The 24,422-nt window shown below is 35.4% G+C and overlaps 2 protein-coding genes across 2 annotated transcripts; both read right to left on the reverse strand.

Moving 5' to 3' along the window:
• Positions 1-2,513: 2,513 nt before the first annotated feature.
• LOC132550019 (uncharacterized) lies at positions 2,514-3,678 on the reverse strand. Its single transcript, XM_060214017.1, has 3 exons — positions 3,451-3,678; positions 2,791-3,410; positions 2,514-2,750 (listed from the first exon to the last, which is right to left on the reverse strand). The coding sequence occupies exons 2-3, from the start codon at positions 3,320-3,322 to the stop codon at positions 2,581-2,583; spliced, it is 702 nt and encodes a 233-aa protein (XP_060070000.1). The 5' UTR covers positions 3,323-3,410; positions 3,451-3,678; the 3' UTR covers positions 2,514-2,580.
• Positions 3,679-5,111: 1,433 nt separating this feature from the next.
• On the reverse strand, positions 5,112-24,414 carry LOC132550018 (bystin-like). Its single transcript, XM_060214016.1, has 10 exons — positions 24,265-24,414; positions 23,111-23,196; positions 22,323-22,464; positions 14,997-15,129; positions 14,173-14,315; positions 13,556-13,653; positions 9,535-9,613; positions 7,880-7,945; positions 7,174-7,382; positions 5,112-6,783 (listed from the first exon to the last, which is right to left on the reverse strand). The coding sequence occupies exons 1-10, from the start codon at positions 24,412-24,414 to the stop codon at positions 6,504-6,506; spliced, it is 1,386 nt and encodes a 461-aa protein (XP_060069999.1). The 3' UTR covers positions 5,112-6,503.
• Between the last annotated feature and the right edge of the window lie 8 nt (positions 24,415-24,422).

Below are 24,422 nucleotides of genomic sequence, written 5' to 3' on the forward strand. Positions count from 1 at the left end.
GTAGACACTTGTTAAACTGTAGGAAGTCCTGTAACATAGTTTTATTCAACCTTTCACCTTTGTAAATACCCGCCACATCTTTTTTACTGCATGGGCGTATAACGTAGTGTTGGTTTGTAGCAATGGACTGTGATATTTTCTATTTATTCATTTTACGGGACATTTTTGCCAATACTATTTGCTTTTAATTTGCTTTAAGTTGTTTTTTTGTCGTAATGTGTGAAAATAATTTAAGCTTTGTCGCATCCTTGATATTGCTATTGTATATTTTGTAGTCAGACCAAAATTACTGGGATTTTTTTATCTTTGAATGTTGTACATCAACTTCACACTCAGATATCCAGCTGACTAATAAAAGATAAAATGAGTTGAGAGTTGTATTTTATAAAGAGCTGAACGGTGATAGAGAGGAGTGAGAGTGGGATTCATCGGTGAATGACTCAATTACATGTATGATACTATAAGTAGTTCGGCACATCTGAAAATATTTACCATTGTATGGCGTCGATACAGAGTAACATCAGTTGCGCACATGTATTTGCTTATAAATTGCGAACAGTGATGGAATATTTAAAGAATCAAATTGGCATATCATATCATATGGATATTGAGGTTGCCTACATTTACATATAGTCATTGAATGGTTTTCAGGTGACATCCATGATCATGTGATTGCCATGTGGATAAAACAATTTCAACAAATGACCGTGACATTTTGAATATGACCTTCAAACTTGACTAACTCAAGTAAAGATCTATGCCCAGCTAACCAGCTATCATATTAGGTCAAACTGTACATTTTTGTTGTGTCTATTTTTTGTTTTGTTGATGGATGGCTTGTTGTGAAAGACAAGTAATTTCAAAATTCTAAATATTTTCTTTAATGTTCATGTATTTTCGAGAATATGAAAGTAAAGAATATGAGTAAAAAGATGGTGCATGTGTTATATTTTTCATTTCATTAAAAAAACCACCGTAATTCCTTAACTGAATTAAATTATTATCAGTAAGTGCTGAGATAGCCAAAGTTAATGAAGAAATCTTTATTTTAAAGAATAACTCAAAATTGTAGAACTTGGTCTATATATCATATTAATTTTCCTGTCATCAAATCCACAATAGTTTTTGATGTTTTGAATTTAGACAGACAGGTCACTCACCAGCTCTCCATCTGATTAACAGAGTGAACAGACTCATTCACAGATATAACCCCCCACCCCTATATGATCTAGATGAACATTGTAAGATTAATGCCATTTTCAACTTTGTATCTGTAGCTTGCTCATAGTGCAGCCTTGTGATCGCAACTCCTCCTAAAATAATCATCAGATTTTCATGAAACTTGCTCAATGTCACTACAACTACAATGGGTAGATGTGCATGAAGGGGCGGTTTTTTGGTTTGTTGATTTTTGTAAGATTGATGCCATTTTCAACTTTGTATCTGCAGCTTGCTCTTAGTGGAGCTTTGTGAACGCAACTCCTAAACTAATGATCAGATTTTCATAAATCTTGCTCAATATCACTAATACAATGGTTCGATGTGCATGAAGGGGCGATTCTTCGCTTCTTTGATTTTTGTAAGATTAATGCCATTTTATCTTGATCTTTATATTTTGTGGCGATGTATATTGTGTCCATGGCACTCTTGTTACAAATATGAAACTTTTGATGTTGCTTTCTTCATGAAGGCGTTTTGTGATGATTTCAAGTCAATACTTGTTGAAGTTTTTTAAAAAGGCACATTAATTTAACTTCAATAACATTGCAGGCTGACAATGTAGTATGTACGTACCACTTCAATCACAGTACAATGTATCTATGTATTCCTTAGATCAAGGTCACATAAAGGTTGAAGATCAAATGCATCATGCCATATGTTATTTACTTCTCCAAGTTAGAACTAAAATATGCAGATATGTGTCAAAAGGCTAGGTATTGAACTGTCATTAGAACACATAAACACCGGCACCAGTTGAATTTCACTACCACCATTCTTAAGTTTTAATTAACTGGTGTTTTGTAGCCTATTGTGACGTCAGATGATAGTAAAATGGCACGATCTTCCTGATTACGAAAGCCAAATGTCTTCACAAATTATAATGACAGACATTTTCCTGTCACATTTCCCATAGTAATCGATCGTATGACAAAGAATCTCAATCGCATAATTTTGAAAATTCTTTAGGTCATGTAGCTGATCATTTTCAGGGGTAAACATTTAAAAAAAACCCCATCAAATTATATTTTAATGAATGCAAAATTCTTGATCTGGATGTATAAGAATGTGTCTCATTGTTTCCCGGTTAAGTTTTTACAGTCATATTATTGTACTACTAAATAGCAAAAATGTCATTCCTACAAAAATTACCCGCTGTACCGTATGAAACTCATTTTTTTTTTATTAAGTTTGTCTGAGGTTTCATTAAATGAAAATTCTCACATTCATAATATGCAAATGAAATGAAAACTTGTGCAATTTGTGATACTAAACATTAAAATTATAACAGATAAGATTGTTACATATCTTTGTTTCCAACAAAAATATTTCTCAACAACAAAATATGTATACCCAATACTCTTAACTGGAGGTTTCTGTACGTAACTGGAGGTTTCTGTATGTAACTGGAGGTTTCTGTACGTAACTGGAGGTTTCTGTACATAACTGGAGGTTTCTGTACGTAACTGGAGGTTTCTGTATATAAATGGAGGTTTCTGTACGTAACTGGAGGTTTCTGTATATAACTGGAGGTTTCTGTATATAACTGGAGATTTCTGTACGTAACTAGAGGTTTCTGTACATAACTGGAGGTTTCTGTATGTAACTGGAGGTTTCTGTATATAAATGGAGGTTTCTGTACGTAACTGGAGGTTTCTGTACATAACTGGAGGTTTCTGTATGTAACTGGAGGTTTCTGTATATAAATGGAGGTTTCTGTACATAACTGGAGGTTTCTGTACATAACTGGAGGTTTCTGTACGTAACTGGAGGTTTCTGTACATAACTGGAGGTTTCTGTACGTAACTGGAGGTTTCTGTATATAACTGGAGGTTTCTGTACGTAACTGGAGGTTTCTGTACATAACTGGAGGTTTCTGTATGTAACTGGAGGTTTCTGTACATAACTGGAGGTTTCTGTATGTAACTGGAGGTTTCTGTACATAACTGGAGGTTTCTGTACGTAACTGGAGGTTTCTGTATATAACTGGAGGTTTCTGTACGTAACTGGAGGTTTCTGTACATAACTGGAGGTTTCTGTATGTAACTGGAGGTTTCTGTATATAAATGGAGGTTTCTGTACGTAACTGGAGGTTTCTGTACATAACTGGAGGTTTCTGTATGTAACTGGAGGTTTCTGTATATAAATGGAGGTTTCTGTACGTAACTGGAGGTTTCTGTATGTAAATGGAGGTTTCTGTATGTAAATGGAGGTTTCTGTAAGTAACTGGAGGTTTCTGTATATAACTGGAGGTTTTTGTATATAACTGGAGGTTTCTGTATATAACTGGAGGTTTTTGTATATAACTGGAGGTTTCTGTACGTAACTGGAGGTTTTTGTATATAACTGGAGGTTTCTGTATGTAACTGGAGGTTTTTGTACTTAACTGGAGGTTTCTGTACGTAACTGGAGGTTTTTGTATATAACTGGAGGTTTCTGTATGTAACTGGAGGTTTTTGTACTTAACTGGAGGTTTCTGTACGTAACTGGAGATTTTTGTACTTGCCTATGAAAGTGTCTATGCATTCCTACTACAAAATATGATAATTACTTTTGAACTGTTGACAATGAACTTTTTAATAAATCCATATCAATAAACAATTTGACATAAAATGTGAGGATATTTCAGAAATTATATCTTCAGAAATTAACAAAATGGCTGACAATTACTGCTAGGAGTCTTTCTGTATTCCAGGCCAGGAAAATGGATTCAGACAGCGATGAAGGTAAAGATATGGCATTATGTCTTTAGAGCAGAAAGGCTGACAATGTAATACAGAGACTGGTAAAGGATGAAGAAGTACATACAATACAGGTTTAATTGAATAAAATGTAGATAACATTTTTATAGAATCCTCAACCATTGTAATTTCAGTGTTGTGTGACCTCATTTACTGATACAGGTCAACAACACTGACCTGTATACATTATATCAGTGTTGTGTGACCATATTTACTGATAAAAGGTCACAACACTGACCTGTATACATTATATCAGTGTTGTGTGACCATATTTACTGATACAAGTCAACAACACTGACCTGTATACATTATATCAGTGTTGTGTGACCATATTTACTGATACAGGTCAACAACACTGACCTGTATACATTATATCAGTGTTGTGTGACCATATTTACTGATACAAGTCAACAACACGGACCTGTATACATTATATCAGTGTTGTGTGACCATATTTACTGATACAGGTCAACAACACTGACCTGTATACATTATATCAGTGTTGTGTGTCCATATTTACTGATACAAGTCAACAACACTGACCTGTATACATTATATCAGTGTTGTGTGACCATATTTACTGATACAAGTCAACAACACTGACCTGTATACATTATATCAGTGTTGTGTGACCATATTTACTGATACAAGTCAACAACACTGACCTGTATACATTATATCAGTGTTGTGTGACCATATTTACTGATACAGGTCAACAACACTGACCTGTATAAATTTTATCAGTGTTGTGTGACCATATTTCCTGATAAAAGGTCACAATACTGACCTGTATACATTATATCAGTGTTGTGTGACCATATTTACTGATACAAGTCAACAATACTGACTTGTATACATTATATCAGTGTTGTGTGACCATATTTACTGATACAGGTCAACAACACTGACCTGTATACATTATATCAGTGTCGTGTGACCATATTTACTGATACAGGTCAACAACACTGACCTGTATACATTATATCAGTGTCGTGTGACCATATTTACTGATACAGGTCAACAACACTGACTTGTATACATTATATCAGTGTTGTGTGACCATATTTACTGATAGAGGTCAACAACACTGACTTGTGTACATAATATCAGTGTTGTGTGACCATATTTACTGATACAAGTCAACAATGTATACATTATATCAGTGTTGTGTGACCATATTTACTGATACAAGTCAACAACACTGACTTGTATACATTATATCAGTGTTGTGTGACCATATTTACTGATACAGGTCAACAACACTGACTGGTGTACATTATATCAGTGTTGTGTGACCATATTTACTGATACAAGTCAACAATGTATACATTATATCAGTGTTGTGTGACCATATTTACTGATACAGGTCAACAACACTGACTTGTATACATTATATCAGTGTTGTGTGACCATATTTACTGATACAAGTCAACAACACTGACCTGTATACATTATATCAGTGTTGTGTGACCATATTTACTGATAAAAGGTCACAATACTGACTTGTATACATTATATCAGTGTTGTGTGACCATATTTACTGATACAAGTCAACAACACTGACTTGTGTACATTATATCAGTGTTGTGTGACCATATTTACTGATACAGGTCAACAACACTGACCTGTATACATTATATCAGTGTTGTGTGACCATATTTACTGATACAGGTCAACAATGTATACATTAATTCAGTGTTGTAACACACTCATCTTTCACTTAGCCGTCCATGGTTCGACACCTCGAACAGACTTGACAAGGTAAAGGTCACCTGCCCAACCACATGGGTTTTCCCCGGGTACTCCAGTTTCCTCCCACAATAAGACCCCTCGCGTGCTTACATCTGGGCAAACACAAGTGATTAGTGTAAGTTGAAATAACTTGTTTTGCAATGGTTGTAATATAAATAAAGTTTATATATATTTTTTTTTAGAAACTATAACTGTGACAATTGCTTTAGTTATGATTTATCTTAACTTGAAGTTTATACACTGTAAATGTATTCATCTTAAACACCAAACAACCTTTATATGTAATGATATACATATGTACATATTTCTTATCCTTCATTCTGTCTAAATCTTTTTTCATGTACTCTTAAACAAAAACAGAAACAGAGGGGTACATTGGTTTGTAGTTACAATAACATCCAGGTCAAGTTCTGGTTTGGTATGTGTAAGTTATGGTCAGTTTACTCCTTCCAAAGTTACGGCCATTTGACTTTGAATTAGAATCTTAATTAAAATTTTCTTGAAGATGGTATAACCAATATTGAGCATATGCTTCCAACACACCTGGTTTTTACTGAAGATCACCTCAAAAATTCATTAGGCAGTCTGATACTGATCCTGACTATCAGATTAATTTATTTGTTCTGTCTGGTGTATTGTAGGAGGTGACAATGAATTCAAAACAGATAAAACCTTGCATATTGTAAAACTAAAACGATGAAAAATCATAACCGGACTAAAATTACATCCATTTCAATGACGGATTCTAATGATTAAAAAGATTTTTAACTTTTAAATAAACTTTCCGACGCCTCAATCTGAATCACTGAGAATCATCTCTCCCCCCTCCTGGTCACTGAAACTCGTACCCGAGGCCATAGGTTCTCCCCCCTCCCCAACCTCCTTGTCACGACACTTGGAGTGTTGCAGTTCTCTCCGTATCTCAGGTGTGATCAAACCATGCGAGTGTACACGTAACAGTTCCAGAAGACTTTCCTTCTGTTCACTAGAAATGTCCTCCTTGTATCGCTGTGCAAATGTTAGAAGACATTGATGCCATAATACTGGTAACTCTCTCTTGTCTGATGTAAATCTGAAAATTCAAAAGAGCGAGAATTTATTTATTCAAATTTAACCTCTCATAAAAACTCTCCAGTAAGAGATTCAGTATATAAAATCTTATGTATTATGCCATTCAAAAACTTCCAACGCAAATTTAATTGGCTAGTCTTGAAATTAGGTACTGTATTTCAAGAGGAAGGAGGAGGGCTTGAACATGCAAAAAATTTGTAATTAAGTTTATCAGGGTTTTAATAGGTTCCTTGTTTAAATTAAACAGACAAAATAATGCATTATCTGACCAAACAGCACATGAACCAATGGAATGTGCCATACAGAACTATTGAAAACGTTCATAACAATAATATCACCATATTGATTTTAAACATTTCAGAAAGCATAAAAGCAAAATACTGCCTCTCACCTCAGAAAATGAAATACAACAGCATCCACAACTCTGTAAGGTAAAGCATACTTCTTGTCCAGGAGGGAACGCAGAAATATACTGTTAGCACCATTGTAGTCCATCTCTGCTATTTTCAAGATGGCTGCCGCCGAATGCAGCATGGGTATAGAGTTCTTGGCCAGAATACTCGAAATGATAACTGCTTCTCGAAGAGTACAATCACCTGCCTAAAATTTGACAAACAGAAAATATATTTGCTTTACATGGGATGAAATTATCAGTCAAAATTTAGATGAACGGAGTCTATGAATAATACGTAATACATTGTAATATCACTGTTGCTTTACTTTGTATGAACAAACGGTTCTATATTGTGTTGTAATCTATGTTCTTGTTTCTGATGTGTTTGTCTGTACATCTCCCTTTGTGTAGAGGGTCTTATGTCACATTAGTTATCTAAACAAAATTACATGTATATCAGGTGTTAATTAAGTATCATTCTTACCGTAGTCATTTTCATTGACAATAATAAGTTATAAGTCTGTAATAGAAAAAAGTCGTAATATGTAATAGACCATCGATATTGAGCAAATGACGTCTAATAGCATGCATATGACCTCTAATAGCATGCATATGACCTCTGATATCATATATATGACCTTCAATATAACACATGTGACTTTTGATATTATGACAATATTTTTCCATTTCATTAAGACCTTACCTCACATAGTGGTAGAAGGATTCCTTTGAAAAACGCAGCTGGCTTGAAAAGTGACTTTTTTATTGCCTGAAATAAATAGATTTTTGTTTAAAAGCGAATCATGTCTTTGTTTCCTAAACTTTATAACAAAATTCAATTAATCATTGTTTTGCAAAAGCATTTAACAAAGATTAACAAAATTAAAATGGGGTGGGGGAAGTGGGGGGGTAGTCAAAATTCCAACAATGGCAAAAGTGAAGACAATTCTCCAGGAGCCAACCTCCAATAAATACATGTATAGTTCATCTACTAGACTTCATAAGGATTCCTGTAAGGATACAAAGTTTCCTCAAATAAACAAAGCAGGAAAGAACCAAAAAACACAAAACATCTCAACAAAAATTAAAATCAGTATATTCCTGTTTAATTTGCTGTGTTTGAATAGCCAACATGTTTTGGTCTGCTGTTGTCAGGGCACAGCTTACAAGATATACATGTAGTTAGAAGTGATAATGTATGCCATGTTTCTCACATTTAAATATATGTTTCTCACATTTAAATATATGTTTCTCACATTTACATATACTTTACAAGAATTTTGGTTGAATGAATATTACTATAATCATATGCCAAATGTAAAGGTGACCATACTGTTACTGAACTGTTGGGAGAAATTTACAATACATGTCATGTCTCATATCTTCACTAATTTTCCTGACATCAATTCCTTTACAGGAAATTCATAGAATCTTTCATCCCCTTGGATGTGTGATAGGTCTTTCTCAACCACAGCAAAAGGTGATCAAGTTAGCAACTTATAAATCTTTTTGTGGGGGCTGAAATCCCTCTATCTCACCAACAAGGGGGTGAATGATTATTTTTTGTGAGGGCTGAAATCATTCTATCTCACCAACAAGGGGGTGAATGATTATTTTTTGTGGGGGCTGAAATCATTCTATCTCACCAACAAGGGGGTGAATGATTATTTTTTGTGAGGGCTGAAATCATTCTATCTCACCAACAAGGGGGTGAATGATTATTTTTTGTGAGGGCTGAAATCATTCTATCTCACCAAGACTTTTATTTAAGAAAAAGATACAAAATACTGTCTTTTGGGAGCATTTCATAGTATTAATTACTTTACAAAATAAGCATTAAACATTATTGAGTTTAATAGACTAAGAACAAAACATCAGAAGCAGCCTTGAAAAATTTATCAGCAAGGAATAGAGGAATTTTTATATAGAAAAAGAGGAATTTTATACAGAAAATGGGAAATTTTATATATAATAAAAAGGAATTTCATACTGAAAATGGGGAATTTTATACAGAAAATTGGGAATTTTAAATAGAAAATGGGGAATTCTATATAGAAAAAGAGAAATTTTATACAGAAAACGGAGAATTTTATGTAGAAAAAGAGGAATTTTGTATAGAAAATGGTGAATTTCATATAGAAAATGGCAAAATTTATTTAGAAAATGGTGAATTTTTGTCCATTTTAAAGGAAAGGAAACTTCCTCAATAACAGAAAATTAACCTTGATGGCCTTGATTGTGATTATGATCAGAATGTAAATGTGTGAAATTACACCACAATTAGATATGGACCATCAGAATGTTACTGTTAAGTGCAGATTTTGAAAATATTTTTTAAAAAATAACTTAATACCTTACCATATATAAATGAAAATTCAATCTTTTGTATTCTGCAACATCATCACGTATTCTTGGGTATAAAACAAGGTTGAAAAATCTGAAAAAAAAGTTTGATGTCAATAATATGTATACAAAACATCATATCATTTTTATAGAAGAATCCCCTTTTACAGAGATTAGTTAAATGCAAATATATTATTATGTATTTCAATGTGAAAAATGTGGTTTAATGTCTTTACAACACTCAGGGTCACAAGGATTAGGCACTGATTCATAATGGTCATATGGAAATATAAAGGTGACAAATACTTTTGTACATTAATTAAGTACATATGTACTACAAACAACCAAATATTCTCCCATCTCTGGCAAAAAATTGAACAAAGGGCCATAACTCGATAAATGGCAGCACCTTATTACAGCATGTGAAGTGCTGTCATCAGCTAATGCGATATGTACAGTAGTGATGTGAAATCAATTAATATCAATTTTAGGTTACAACTGGATAGGTCCCTCCTCCATTTCCATTAGTTAGGATATAAATTCTCCTCTATTGCCAATAGATCTGGGATTAGTTAGGATATAAATTCTCCTGTTGCCACTAGATCTGGGATTAGTTAGGATATAAATTCTCCTCTGTTGCCACTAGATCTGGGATTAGTTAGGATATAAATTCTCCTGTTGCCACTAGATCTGGGATTAGTTAGGATATAAATTCTCCTGTTGCCACTAGATCTGGGATTAGTTAGGATATAAATTCTCCTGTTGCCACTAGATCTGGGATTAGTTAGGATATAAATTCTCCTGTTGCCACTAGATCTGGGATTAGTTAGGATATAAATTCTCCTCTATTGCCACTAGATCTGGGATTAGTTAGGATATAAATTCTCCTGTTGCCACTAGATCTGGGATTAGTTAGGATATAAATTCTCCTCTATTGCCACTAGATCTGGGATTAGTTAGGATATAAATTCTCCTGTTGCCACTAGATCTGGGATTAGTTAGGATATAAATTCTCCTGTTGCCACTAGATCTGGGATTAGTTAGGATATAAATTCTCCTCTATTGCCACTAGATCTGGGATTAGTTAGGATATAAATTCTCCTCTATTGCCACTAGATCTGGGATTAGTTAGGATATAAATTCTCCTGTTGCCACTAGATCTGGGATTAGTTAGTTAGGATATAAATTCTCCTGTTGCCACTAGATCTGGGATTAGTTAGGATATAAATTCTCCTCTGTTGCCACTAGATCTGGGATTAGTTAGGATATAAATTCTCCTCTGTTGCCACTAGATCTGGGATTAGTTAGGATATAAATTCTCCTGTTGCCACTAGATCTGGGATTAGTTAGGATATAAATTCTCCTGTTGCCACTAGATCTGGGATTAGTTAGGATATAAATTCTCCTGTTGCCACTAGATCTGGGATTAGTTAGGATATAAATTCTCCTGTTGCCACTAGATCTGGGATTAGTTAGGATATAAATTCTCCTGTTGCCACTAGATCTGGGATTAGTTAGGATATAAATTCTCCTGTTGCCACTAGATCTGGGATTTGTTAGGATATAAATTCTCCTGTTGCCACTAGATCTGGGATTTGTTAGGATATAAATTCTCCTGTTGCCACTAGATCTGGGATTTGTTAGGATATAAATTCTCCTCTGTTGCCACTAGAATTGGGAATAATGATTATATGCAGTCTCCATAGCTACTAGAATTGGGAAAAATCACTGTATGAAGTCTTCTGCGTTGCCGATGGAACTAGAAAAATGATATAAATCTCTTATGTTGCCAATATATCTGGAATTAATTACGATATAAAGTCTCCTATTGCCATCTAGATCTGTTGCCACTAGATCTGGGAGAATTAGGATATAAAGTCTCCTCTGTTGCCACTAGATATTACGATATAAGTCTCTCTGTTGCCACTAGATCTGGGATTAGTTAGGATATAAATTCTCCTCTGTTGCCACACTGGGATTAGATATAAATCTGTTGCCACTAGATCTGGGAGAATTTCGATTCTCAGTCTCCTCTGTTGCCACTCGTTCTGGGTTAATTACGATACAAATTCTCCTCTGTTGCCACTAGATCTGGGATTAATTACTGGAAGTCTTCTCTGTTGCCACTAGAACTGGGAATAATTACGATATGAAGTCTCCTCTGTTGCCACTAGATCTGGGAGAATTACGATACAAAGTCTCCTCTGTTGCCACTAGATCTGGGAGAATTACGATACAAAGTCTCCTCTGTTGCCACTAGATCTGGGATTAGTTAGGATATAAATTCTCCTGTTGCCACTAGATCTGGGATTAGTTAGGATATAAATTCTCCTGTTGCCACTAGATCTGGGATTAGTTAGGATATAAATTCTCCTGTTGCCACTAGATCTGGGATTAGTTAATAGTCTCCTCTGTTGCCACTAGATCTGGGATTAGTTAGGATATAAATTCTCCTCTGTTGCCACTAGATCTGGGATTAGTTAGGATATAAATTCTCTGTTGCCACTAGATCTGGGAAGTTAGGATATAAAGTCTCCTGTTGCCACTAGATCTGGGATTAGTTAGGATATAAATTCTCCTGTTGCCACTAGATCTGGGATTAGTTAGGATATAAATTCTCCTGTTGCCACTAGATCTGGGATTAGTTAGGATATAAATTCTCCTGTTGCCACTAGATCTAGGATTAGTTAGGATATGAATTCTCCTCTATTGCCACTAGATCTGGGATTAGTTAGGATATAAATTCTCCTGTTGCCACTAGATCTGGGATTAGTTAGGATATAAATTCTCCTGTTGCCACTAGATCTGGGATTAGTTAGGATATAAATTCTCCTGTTGCCACTAGATCTGGGATTAGTTAGGATATAAATTCTCCTGTTGCCACTAGATCTGGGATTAGTTAGGATATAAATTCTCCTGTTGCCACTAGATCTGGGATTAGTTAGGATATAAATTCTCCTGTTGCCACTAGATCTGGGATTAGTTAGGATATAAATTCTCCTGTTGCCACTAGATCTGGGATTAGTTAGGATATAAATTATCCTGTTGCCACTAGATCTGGGATTAGTTAGGATATAAATTCTCCTCTATTGCCACTAGATCTGGGATTAGTTAGGATATAAATTCTCCTGTTGCCACTAGATCTGGGATTAGTTAGGATATAAATTCTCCTGTTGCCACTAGATCTGGGATTAGTTAGGATATAAATTCTCCTGTTGCCACTAGATCTGGGATTTGTTAGGATATAAATTCTCCTCTGTTGCCACTAGAATTGGGAATAATGATTATATGCAGTCTCCATAGCTACTAGAATTGGGAAAAATCACTGTATGAAGTCTTCTCCGTTGCCGATGGAACTGAGAAAAATGACTTTATGAAATCTCTTATGTTGCCAATATATCTGGAATTAATTACGATATGAAGTCTCCTCTGCTGCCACTAGATCTGGGAGAATTACGATACGAAGTCTCCTCTGTTGCCACTAGATCTGGGATTAATTACTGTTTGAAGTCTTCTCTGTTGCCACTAGAACTTAAAATAATTACGATATGAAGTCCCCTCTGTTGCCACTAGATCTGGGAGAATTACGATACAAAGTCTCCTCTGTTGCCACTAGATCTGGGAGAATTACGATACAAAGTCTCCTCTGTTGCCACTAGATCTGGGAGAATTACGATACAAAGTCTCCTCTGTTGCCACTAGATCTGGGAGAATTACGATACAAAGTCTCCTCTGTTGCCACTAGATCTGGGAGAATTACGATACAAAGTCTCCTCTGTTGCCACTAGATCTGGGAGAATTACGATACAAAGTCTCCTCTGTTGCCACTAGATCTGGGAGAATTACGATACAAAGTCTCCTCTGTTGCCACTAGATCTGGGAGAATTACGATACAAAGTCTCCTCTGTTGCCACTAGATCTGGGAGAATTACGATACAAAGTCTCCTCTGTTGCCACTAGATCTGGGAGAATTACGATACAAAGTCTCCTCTGTTGCCAATATTATGCATTCAATGAATGGTTGTCAGGCTCTTACCTTTGCGCCATCTTGACATTGAGATTGGATACAAATATTCGAGTTGCCTGGTACATTGCTGCCGCTGACCAGCTGTCTGGTTCTGTTAGGTACAAGATCTGTGCCAAGTTAGAATAAAAAGAAATTTGTATGTATAAATGGCCATGGACACATCCTGTCTACCACATCATTTCTTGTACACTAACTCATAACATATGGCCTTTTGGAAATAAAAAAAAATGGCAATCAATTATGTAAAAGAGAGATTCTGAAAACTTTTACCCCTGATTTAATCTAAGTAAACAGAAATTATTTCCATAGAAAAATATTAAATAACAGCAGGGTTTTCCATAATTTTGTTAGTAGTAGGCTGTGTAGTGAAAGTAGGAGGCTGGCCTGCTGTGTACGTGTAGTCGTGTACGGAACATTATTAGGAAACTGGATTGGTGTAGACGGCCAAATGATCAAAGCAGCCGGTCAAATTGGCCGGCGACCGGCTCTTATGGAAAACCCTGTAACAGACAGTTTAACCTTTATATGACTTTGAACCTTGCCTAACATTATATTAAACAAATTAATAGATGTTAGCAAAATTCATTTTCCCACCTTCCATTCTTATTTTCTCTTCCTAAACTTACCTGCTCCCAGTTGCGAAGGTTAGGGACAATTTTGAAGGCTTTTGGGAGCTTTCCACTCCTGTATCTCTGTAAGACTTGCTTAATACTCTTGTACATGTTCACAATACGCTCGTCAAGTTCCTGCATCTGGACACTGGCATTGTCTGTAAACATAGATCCTCATACAATCTGCGCTTAATACATGCACAGAGGGGGGACAACTCTCTGGAAATTATTCAAACATAACCTTGAAGAATGGACACTTTAATCTAGTGGTCAATAATCGATAATAACTAAAAATCAATTGACTAAGAAAAAGAAATTAACTGGCACATTTCAGAAACAGCACAGAGATCTCAAAGATGCACAAATCAAGAGTGATTCCTTTTACATTGTTTTTACAACAAGCAACCTTGAGAGGTTTTGATCAGCAGTATTCAATAAGTATGAAATAAAATATGTTAAAAGTAATATCCATTCTGCTATCAATTATGAACCAGAACTGATTCCCATCTCTAGGAAGTTATATCCTCTCTAAAACACATGCTATCTGAGGGCATCTCTTTCAATCAATTAGTTTGGAGTATAATATCCTATGAAGTAAACAGTAATTGTAAGTTTACCACAGCTAGTCTCTGTCTCATTCATATCCCTGTCAAAGAATTCTACTATTGTGCAAATTATTGGACTTGATCATCATAGCACACTGTTACATCTTTGTATGGTCTAAAGCCTAAATGTGGCCACATCTTCTGTGAATAGCCCTATCACATGATCTCAGTTGCGAAGAAGATGTTAAATCTAAACAACTATACAAATTTCACCTCCTCATATCATTAACATACCTGACATTTGTGTACGGATCTCTGTTTGTTTCTCTGTAATCTTCTCCTGTATGATGTCTGCCAGAGTTCTTCGTGTTTGTGGCTCTTTTGACATAAACATCTGAAGAGCAGCTTCGTCATCTTCATCAACCTCCTGTTGTATACACAAAACAAAGTACAACTTCCTGTTGTATACACAAAACAAAGTACAACCTCCTGTTGTATACACAAAGTACAACTTCCTGTTGTCTACAAAAAACAAAGTACAACCTCCTGTTGTATACACAAAACAAAGTACAACTTCCTGTTGTATACACTAAGTACAACTTCCTGTTGTATACACAAAGTACAACCTCCTGTTGTATACACAAAACAAAGTACAACTTCCTGTTGTATACACAAAGTACAACCTCCTGTTGTATACACAAAACAAAGTACAACTTCCTGTTGTATACACAAAACAAAGTACAACCTCCTGTTGTCTACACAAAACAAAGTACAACCTCCTGTTGTATACACAAAACAAAGTACAACTTCCTGTTGTATACACAAAGTACAACTTCCTGTTGTATACACAAAGTACAACCTCCTGTTGTATACACAAAACAAAGTACAACTTCCTGTTGTATACACAAAGTACAACCTCCTGTTGTATACACAAAACAAAGTACAACTTCCTGTTGTATACACAAAGTACAACTTCCTGTTGTATACACAAAACAAAGTACAACCTCCTGTTGCATACACAAAACAAAGTACAACTTCCTGTTGTATACACAAAGTACAACCTCCTGTTGTATACACAAAACAAAGTACAACCTCCTATTGTATACACAAAGTACAACCTCCTCTTGCATACACAAAACAAATTACAACCTCCTGTTGTATACACAAAGTACAACCTCCTGTTGTATACACAAAGTACAACCTCCTGTTGTATACACAAAACAAAGTACAACCTCCTGTTGTATACACAAAACAAAGTACAACCTCCTGTTGTATACACAAAACAAAGTACAACCTCCTGTTGTCTACACAAAACAAAGTACAACCTCCTGTTGTATACACAAAACAAAGTACAACCTCCTGTTGTATACACAAAGTACAACCTCCTGTTGTATACACAAAACAAAGTACAACCTCCTGTTGTCTACACAAAACAAAGTACAACCTCCTGTTGTATACACAAAACAAAGTACAACCTCCTGTTACATACACAAAACAAAGTACAACCTCCTGTTGTATACACAAAACAAAGTACAACCTCCTGTTACATACACAAAACAAAGTACAACCTCCTGTTGTATACACAAAACAAAGTACAACCTCCTGTTACATACACAAAACAAAGTACAACCTCCTGTTGTATACACAAAACAAAGTACAACCTCCTGTTGTATACACAAAACAAAGTACAACCTCCTGTTGTATACACAAAACAAAGTACAACCTCCTGTTACATACACAAAACAAAGTACAACCTCCTGTTGTATACACAAAGTACAACCTCCTGTTGTCTACACAAAACAAAGTACAACCTCCTGTTGTATACACAAAACAAAGTACAACCTCCTGTTGTATACACAAAACAAAGTACAACCTCCTGTTGTATACACAAAACAAAGTACAACCTCCTGTTACATACACAAAACAAAGTACAACCTCCTGTTGTATACACAAAGTACAACCTCCTGTTGTATACACAAAACAAAGTACAACCTCCTGTTGTATACACAAAACAAAGTACAACCTCCTGTTGTCTACACAAAACAAAGTACAACCTCCTGTTGTCTACAAAAAACAAAGTACAACCTCCTGTTGTATACACAAAACAAAGTACAACCTCCTGTTACATAGACAAAACAAAGTACAACCTCCTGTTGTCTACACAAAACAAAGTACAACCTCCTGTTGTCTACACAAAACAAAGTACAACCTCCTGTTGTCTACACAAAACAAAGTACAACCTCCTGTTGTCTACACAAAACAAAGTACAACCTCCTGTTGTATACACAAAACAAAGTACAACCTCCTATTGTATACACAAAGTACAACCTCCTCTTGCATACACAAAACAAATTACAACCTCCTGTTGTATACACAAAGTACAACCTCCTGTTGTATACACAAAACAAAGTACAACCTCCTGTTGTCTACACAAAACAAAGTACAACCTCCTGTTACATACACAAAACAAAGTACAACCTCCTGTTGTCTACACAAAACAAAGTACAACCTCCTGTTGTATACACAAAACAAAGTACAACCTCCTGTTACATACACAAAACAAAGTACAACCTCCTGTTGTCTACACAAAACAAAGTACAACCTCCTGTTGTATACACAAAACAAAGTACAACCTCCTGTTGTATACACAAAGTACAACCTCCTGTTGTCTACAAAAAACAAAGTACAACCTCCTGTTGTATACACAAAACAAAGTACAACCTCCTGTTACATAGACAAAACAAAGTACAACCTCCTGTTGTATACACAAAACAAAGTACAACCTCCTGTTGTCTACACAAAACAAAGTACAACCTCCTGTTGTCTACACAAAACAAAGTACAACCTCCTGTTGTATACACAAAACAAAGTACAACCTCCTGTTACATACACAAAACAAAGTACAACCTCCTGTTGTATACACAAAACAAAGTACAACCTCCTGTTGTATACACAAAACAAAGTACAACCTCCTGTTGTATACACAAAACAAAGTACAACCTCCTGTTACATACACAAAACAAAGTACAACCTCCTGTTGTATACACAAAACAAAGTACAACCTCCTGTTGTCTACAAAAAACAAAGTACAACCTCCTGTTGTCTACAAAAAACAAAGTACAACCTCCTGTTGTATACACAAAACAAAGTACAACCTCCTGTTACATACACAAAACAAAGTACAACCTCCTGTTGTCTACACAAAACAAAGTACAACCTCCTGTTGTCTACACAAAACAAAGTACAACCTCCTGTTGTCTACACAAAACAAAGTACAACCTCCTGTTGTCTACACAAAACAAAGTACAACCTCCTGTTGTATACACAAAACAAAGTACAACCTCCTATTGTATACACAAAGTACAACCTCCTCTTGCATACACAAAACAAATTACAACCTCCTGTTGTATACACAAAGTACAACCTCCTGTTGTATACACAAAACAAAGTACAACCTCCTGTTGTCTACACAAAACAAAGTACAACCTCCTGTTACATACACAAAACAAAGTACAACCTCCTGTTGTCTACACAAAACAAAGTACAACCTCCTGTTGTATACACAAAACAAAGTACAACCTCCTGTTACATACACAAAACAAAGTACAACCTCCTGTTGTCTACACAAAACAAAGTACAACCTCCTGTTGTATACACAAAACAAAGTACAACCTCCTGTTGTATACACAAAGTATACAAAAAACAAAGTACAACCTCCTGTTGTATACACAAAACAAAGTACAACCTCCTGTTACATACACAAAACAAAGTACAACCTCCTGTTGTATACACAAAACAAAGTACAACCTCCTGTTGTCTACACAAAACAAAGTACAACCTCCTGTTGTCTACACAAAACAAAGTACAACCTCCTGTTGTATACACAAAACAAAGTACAACCTCCTGTTGTATACACAAAACAAAGTACAACCTCCTGTTACATACACAAAACAAAGTACAACCTCCTGTTGTCTACACAAAACAAAGTACAACCTCCTGTTGTATACACAAAACAAAGTACAACCTCCTGTTGTCTACACAAAACAAAGTACAACCTCCTGTTGTATACACAAAACAAAGTACAACCTCCTGTTACATACACAAAACAAAGTACAACCTCCTGTTGTCTACACAAAACAAAGTACAACCTCCTGTTGTCTACACAAAACAAAGTACAACCTCCTGTTACATACACAAAACAAAGTACAACCTCCTGTTGTCTACACAAAACAAAGTACAACCTCCTGTTGTCTACACAAAACAAAGTACAACCTCCTGTTGTATACACAAAACAAAGTACAACCTCCTGTTACATACACAAAACAAAGTACAACCTCCTGTTGTCTACACAAAACAAAGTACAACCTCCTGTTGTATACACAAAACAAAGTATAACCTCCTGTTGTCTACACAAAACAAAGTACAACCTCCTGTTGTATACACAAAGTACAACCTCCTGTTGTCTACACAAAACAAAGTACAACCTCCTGTTGTCTACACAAAACAAAGTACAACCTCCTGTTGTATACACAAAACAAAGTACAACCTCCTGTTACATACACAAAACAAAGTACAACCTCCTGTTGTATACACAAAACAAAGTACAACCTCCTGTTAAATACACAAAACAAAGTATAACCTCCTGTTGTCTACGCAAAACAAAGTACAACCTCCTGTTACATACACAAAACAAAGTACAACCTCCTGTTACATACACAAAACAAAGTACAACCTCCTGTTGTATACACAAAACAAAGTACAACCTCCTGTTGTATACACAAAACAAAGTACAACCTCCTGTTGTCTACACAAAACAAAGTACAACCTCCTGTTGTATACACAAAACAAAGTACAACCTCCTGTTGTATACACAAAACAAAGTACAACCTCCTGTTGTCTACACAAAACAAAGTACAACCTCCTGTTGTATACACAAAACAAAGTACAACCTCCTGTTGTATACACAAAACAAAGTACAACCTCCTGTTAAATACACAAAACAAAGTATAACCTCCTGTTGTCTACGCAAAACAAAGTACAACCTCCTGTTAAATACACAAAACAAAGTACAACCTCCTGTTACATACACAAAACAAAGTACAACCTCCTGTTGTATACACAAAACAAAGTACAACCTCCTGTTACATACACAAACAAAGTACAACCTCCTGTTGTATACACAAAACAAAGTACAACCTCCTGTTGTCTACACAAAACAAAGTACAACCTCCTGTTGTATACACAAAGTACAACCTCCTGTTGTATACACAAAACAAAGTACAACCTCCTGTTGTATACACAAAACAAAGTACAACCTCCTGTTGTATACACAAAGTACAACCACCTGTTGTATACACAAAACAAAGTACAACCTCCTGTTGTCTACACAAAACAAAGTACAACCTCCTGTTGTATACACAAAACAAAGTACAACTTCCTGTTACATACACAAAACAAAGTACAACCTCCTGTTGTCTACACAAAACAAAGTACAACCTCCTGTTGTCTACACAAAACAAAGTACAACCTCCTGTTGTCTACACAAAACAAAGTACAACCTCCTGTTGTCTACACAAAACAAAGTACAACCTCCTGTTGTCTACACAAAACAAAGTACAACCTCCTGTTACATACACAAAACAAAGTACAACCTCCTGTTGTATACACAAACAAAGTACAACCTCCTGTTGTATACACAAAGTACAACCTCCTGTTGTCTACACAAAACAAAGTACAACCTCCTGTTGTATACACAAAACAAAGTACAACCTCCTGTTGTATACACAAAGTACAACCTCCTGTTGTATACACAAAGTACAACCTCCTGTTACATACACAAAACAAAGTACAACCTCCTGTTACATACACAAAACAAAGTACAACCTCCTGTTGTATACACAAAACAAAGTACAACCTCCTGTTGTATACACAAAACAAAGTACAACCTCCTGTTACATACACAAAACAAAGTACAACCTCCTGTTGTCTACACAAAACAAAGTACAACCTCCTGTTGTATACACAAAGTACAACCTCCTGTTGTATACACAAAACAAAGTACAACCTCCTGTTGTATACACAAAACAAAGTACATACACAATCAAAATAAAGATTTTCTCCCTAGAGGTTACAACACTAACATTGCCGTAGGGTTATATAAGACTAGTTTTGAAATCAAGACTTCACATATATTTACAAGAAGAAGTGACTGGAATCAATTCCAGTCTCATAATCAAAAATTAAATTCACATAATTGACCATTCATTGATTACCTATAACCTGTTGCATGCAGTTCATTGTACTGCAAAATAGTTTCTTACCTCTTACATTGAGAATATTGTAAGTTTTTCAAAATTAATATCTATAACATATTTGAATACTTTACCAGTATTCTGAATTTAATTAACACTACTGATAGAAAGTTGCTAGCTTTAAACTACCTCTAAAGGAACAAGGTACATGTATATAACAAATTACACTCAGAGTCATTATTGCATTCTAAAGATTAATTGTCTTTGCAATTTTTGCATCAATTAATTGGTCTCATTTCCTTTCACAAAATATCTCTAATTATTGGCACATCGCACCTGACAAGATTAGGGACACAAAAATTATCTCACAGCACAGGTTTTATTTGTCAATACAGAGATACAATATAAAAATGTCTCTTGTATTAATTGTGACCTTAATACTTCGTCAATGAAGCTACTCCAAGAGTCCCTGAATCAAGTGTGATTTTACTCGACTATTGGAGTGAGGCGGGGTGTACTTCATTTTCTATGTATATCTAAACAATCTAAGTTGAAATTGTGTAAAACCATTTAATAAGGAAAGAATACAAAAATACTTGTATCTGAATGCCAGCAATTCTCAAATGTTTCAAAAAAATCATCCCAAATTCTAAATCTGACACTGACAGACAAAAAAGTTCAGGATTTTAATTTCCACTGAATGTTGTGTTTCAACCATAACTGAAAGATGGTCATGATCTAACATCCTCAAAACACGAGAATGCTGTTTAGAAAAATAATCGTAAAAATAGTAATGATGACCTTGGCATTGATCTGTTAAATCTGAAACTCAAACTCATTTGAAATATTATGGTCCTCAAATAGGTATGCAAAGTTTGATTAAAATCCCTTAAAAAATTAATTAGAGCAATTCTGGTCATTACTTGTGTATTTCATCCTCGATACTCCAGGGGTTACGATCAGTTTCACTCCCTTCGCCCCTGGAACACGGCAAAATTGAAGGCACAAGCAAAGTAGTTCGGTTCCAGGTGAAAAAACCTGACCAATCACAAGCTGATATGCTCCTTTTGAAGACCATAGAGGAGTGACACCCAACTTCAAAGCCATTACAATATACTGTTATGCCACCCTGAGATTCCTTTGCTGTACATCAAAGTTGTCTTTTCATCTTGTCCATGAGGTGACGCACATGGAATCTTCATTTTTGTCATGACATGTTGTACGGTGCAGAGAATGAAAGTGATCGTAACCCCTGGTGTATCAAGGATGACATATTTTGACATCCCTTGATGTGTCTGACTTGCAGTTGATATGGGATAATCAAGAGTATCTAACTGTAATTACTGAAGTCAGATCAACCCAGACTTACAATTGTTTCATAACATTCCTCACTGTCAGAGCCTTCCTCCTCGTCTTCATCATCAGACCCATGTGATAGTGGCCTCCTTGTGGAGGCTCCGCCCACTGCTCCAGAGGTGTCCAAGGATACTGTCTTCTTGTTTGTAATTTTTCTGATAAAGACACAAGAAATTCATCACTCATATAATAACCTAAAAATGTTTTAATCAATCTAGAATTTTCATTCATTACATATATGTTGGAGACATAACATTGGATATTTAGGATTAGATCAGTTTGGTATAGATATGATTTGAGAAAATAAATATCCTCGTGAAGCAGATTCTGGATACTAATATTTCAGAGCATCTCTCAGATGCTTGATTTAATCGAAACTTCCTGATCTCTTTATATTTAATTTTTTTTTATTTAATATTTATAATTTTCTATAGATATTTTTCAATTAGTTTTGACAAACATACCACCTTGGTCTTAAAGCACCAAAATAGTACTGTACATGCATGATTGCTTTGAAAATACTACATATACTGTATTCAAAGGTATCTCAATGCCACTTACCTGTAGAGTGTTCTAGCTGTACACTGAGTTTATGGTTTGTTTGGTCAGTTAAGAATTATTACACTGCAGATTTCCAACAGTTTGACAATAAATCCAGTAACCATTTTAACCTTATACACAGTATATATACATGTGGTGGTAGTGTGAAGCTGAACTGGGCTAAGTGACTGAGTGAAGTTTCATTCAATGAAAAGTGTCTGCTTAGACATTTGCCCATACCTGTACATTCAATATACCTACTTTTTCACTCCATGCTCATCTTCCAATTCTTCTTGTTGTTTCCGAGCTTGCTGTAGAATTTTTCTGGATAATTTATCATCAACAAACTAAAAATAAATACAGAAACAAAGTGTAAATATTAAACTTGTAATCCAATCAATTAATTATACATCAGAATATTTCACAGATATAAAACACTGACGACTCAATGAGTTCAAGGCCTAAAATAATTAGGTTACATCAAATGCACATACAGTCTAAACAGCTTGGTACTAAAACCATGCCCAGTATCACAAACAAAACTAATTTGGTGTAAATAAATTTCTTATACATGTACCACTCGACCTGTAGCCAATTTACGTCATCACTTCACAGTAATGTTTACATCCATACAAATTAAAAAATGTTGTATATATGAATATACATGAAGATTACTTAAAAGGGACTCTAGGCCCTGCTACATCTCATATTTCCTCTAGCTCTTACGACAGGTGTTAGACATTTTTGTTGATAAATGTCTGGTATCTATATATGACTGTCAACATGTATAATGTCTGTTGTAGGGTAACAATGGACTATGTACTATATATGGTTTATTTCCAGTACATTTTCATGTCTGTGCTCCCTTTTGAAGCAAGAGTATCAATGAAATTGATGAATACTCCCCTGAACAACTTTAATTTTTCATTTAAAATTTTAACAGATGGCGACAATTCTGTAATTAAGGGGTTGTAGGCCCTGAACAAAGGGCTGTAACTCTGTAATTAAAGGGGGTTGAGGGCCCTGTTTTTTTTATAAATACTGCACATCCCCTTAGTTTGACCAGTGTATACACCAAGTTTCAGGATCCTTGCTTAACTGAGGGCAAAATTTATGATCCGGACACAAAAGGTATATGTACATTTTGCCTACTTACGTATAATAATATTTGACTGTATAATCAAATCTATATAGCCAGATTTGCCGGGTGCTTCAGTACCAGTCTAATACGGTACACCGGACAGAATGATTCCGTACATAAAATATCACGGATTTGAATACAATAAATATCTTCCATCGAAGCTTTCTACTACCTGAAAGATTACAAGATTTGAGAAGTAGCACCGTAATGGTAAAACGATACCACAGATACAAAACCCCATCCCGTGAGGAAATGTCAACCGTCCATACTTTACCTCGTCGTCATCTTCTTTCCTCGTCCGAACTTTTATTCGGCCTGTCTGTCTGATTGATTTATCATCTAATATCTGATCTGCTAATGACTGACCTCTGTCTCCCTCTTCGCCTGGGGCCTTCGACACGCGAACTTTCTTAGCTTTACCCATCACCTTAT

The sequence above is a fragment of the Ylistrum balloti genome, unplaced genomic scaffold (assembly GCF_031769215.1).
Source record: "Ylistrum balloti isolate Yb309-2 unplaced genomic scaffold, AGI_CSIRO_Ybal_v1 Utg370100, whole genome shotgun sequence".
NCBI lineage: Eukaryota > Metazoa > Mollusca > Bivalvia > Pectinida > Pectinidae > Ylistrum > Ylistrum balloti.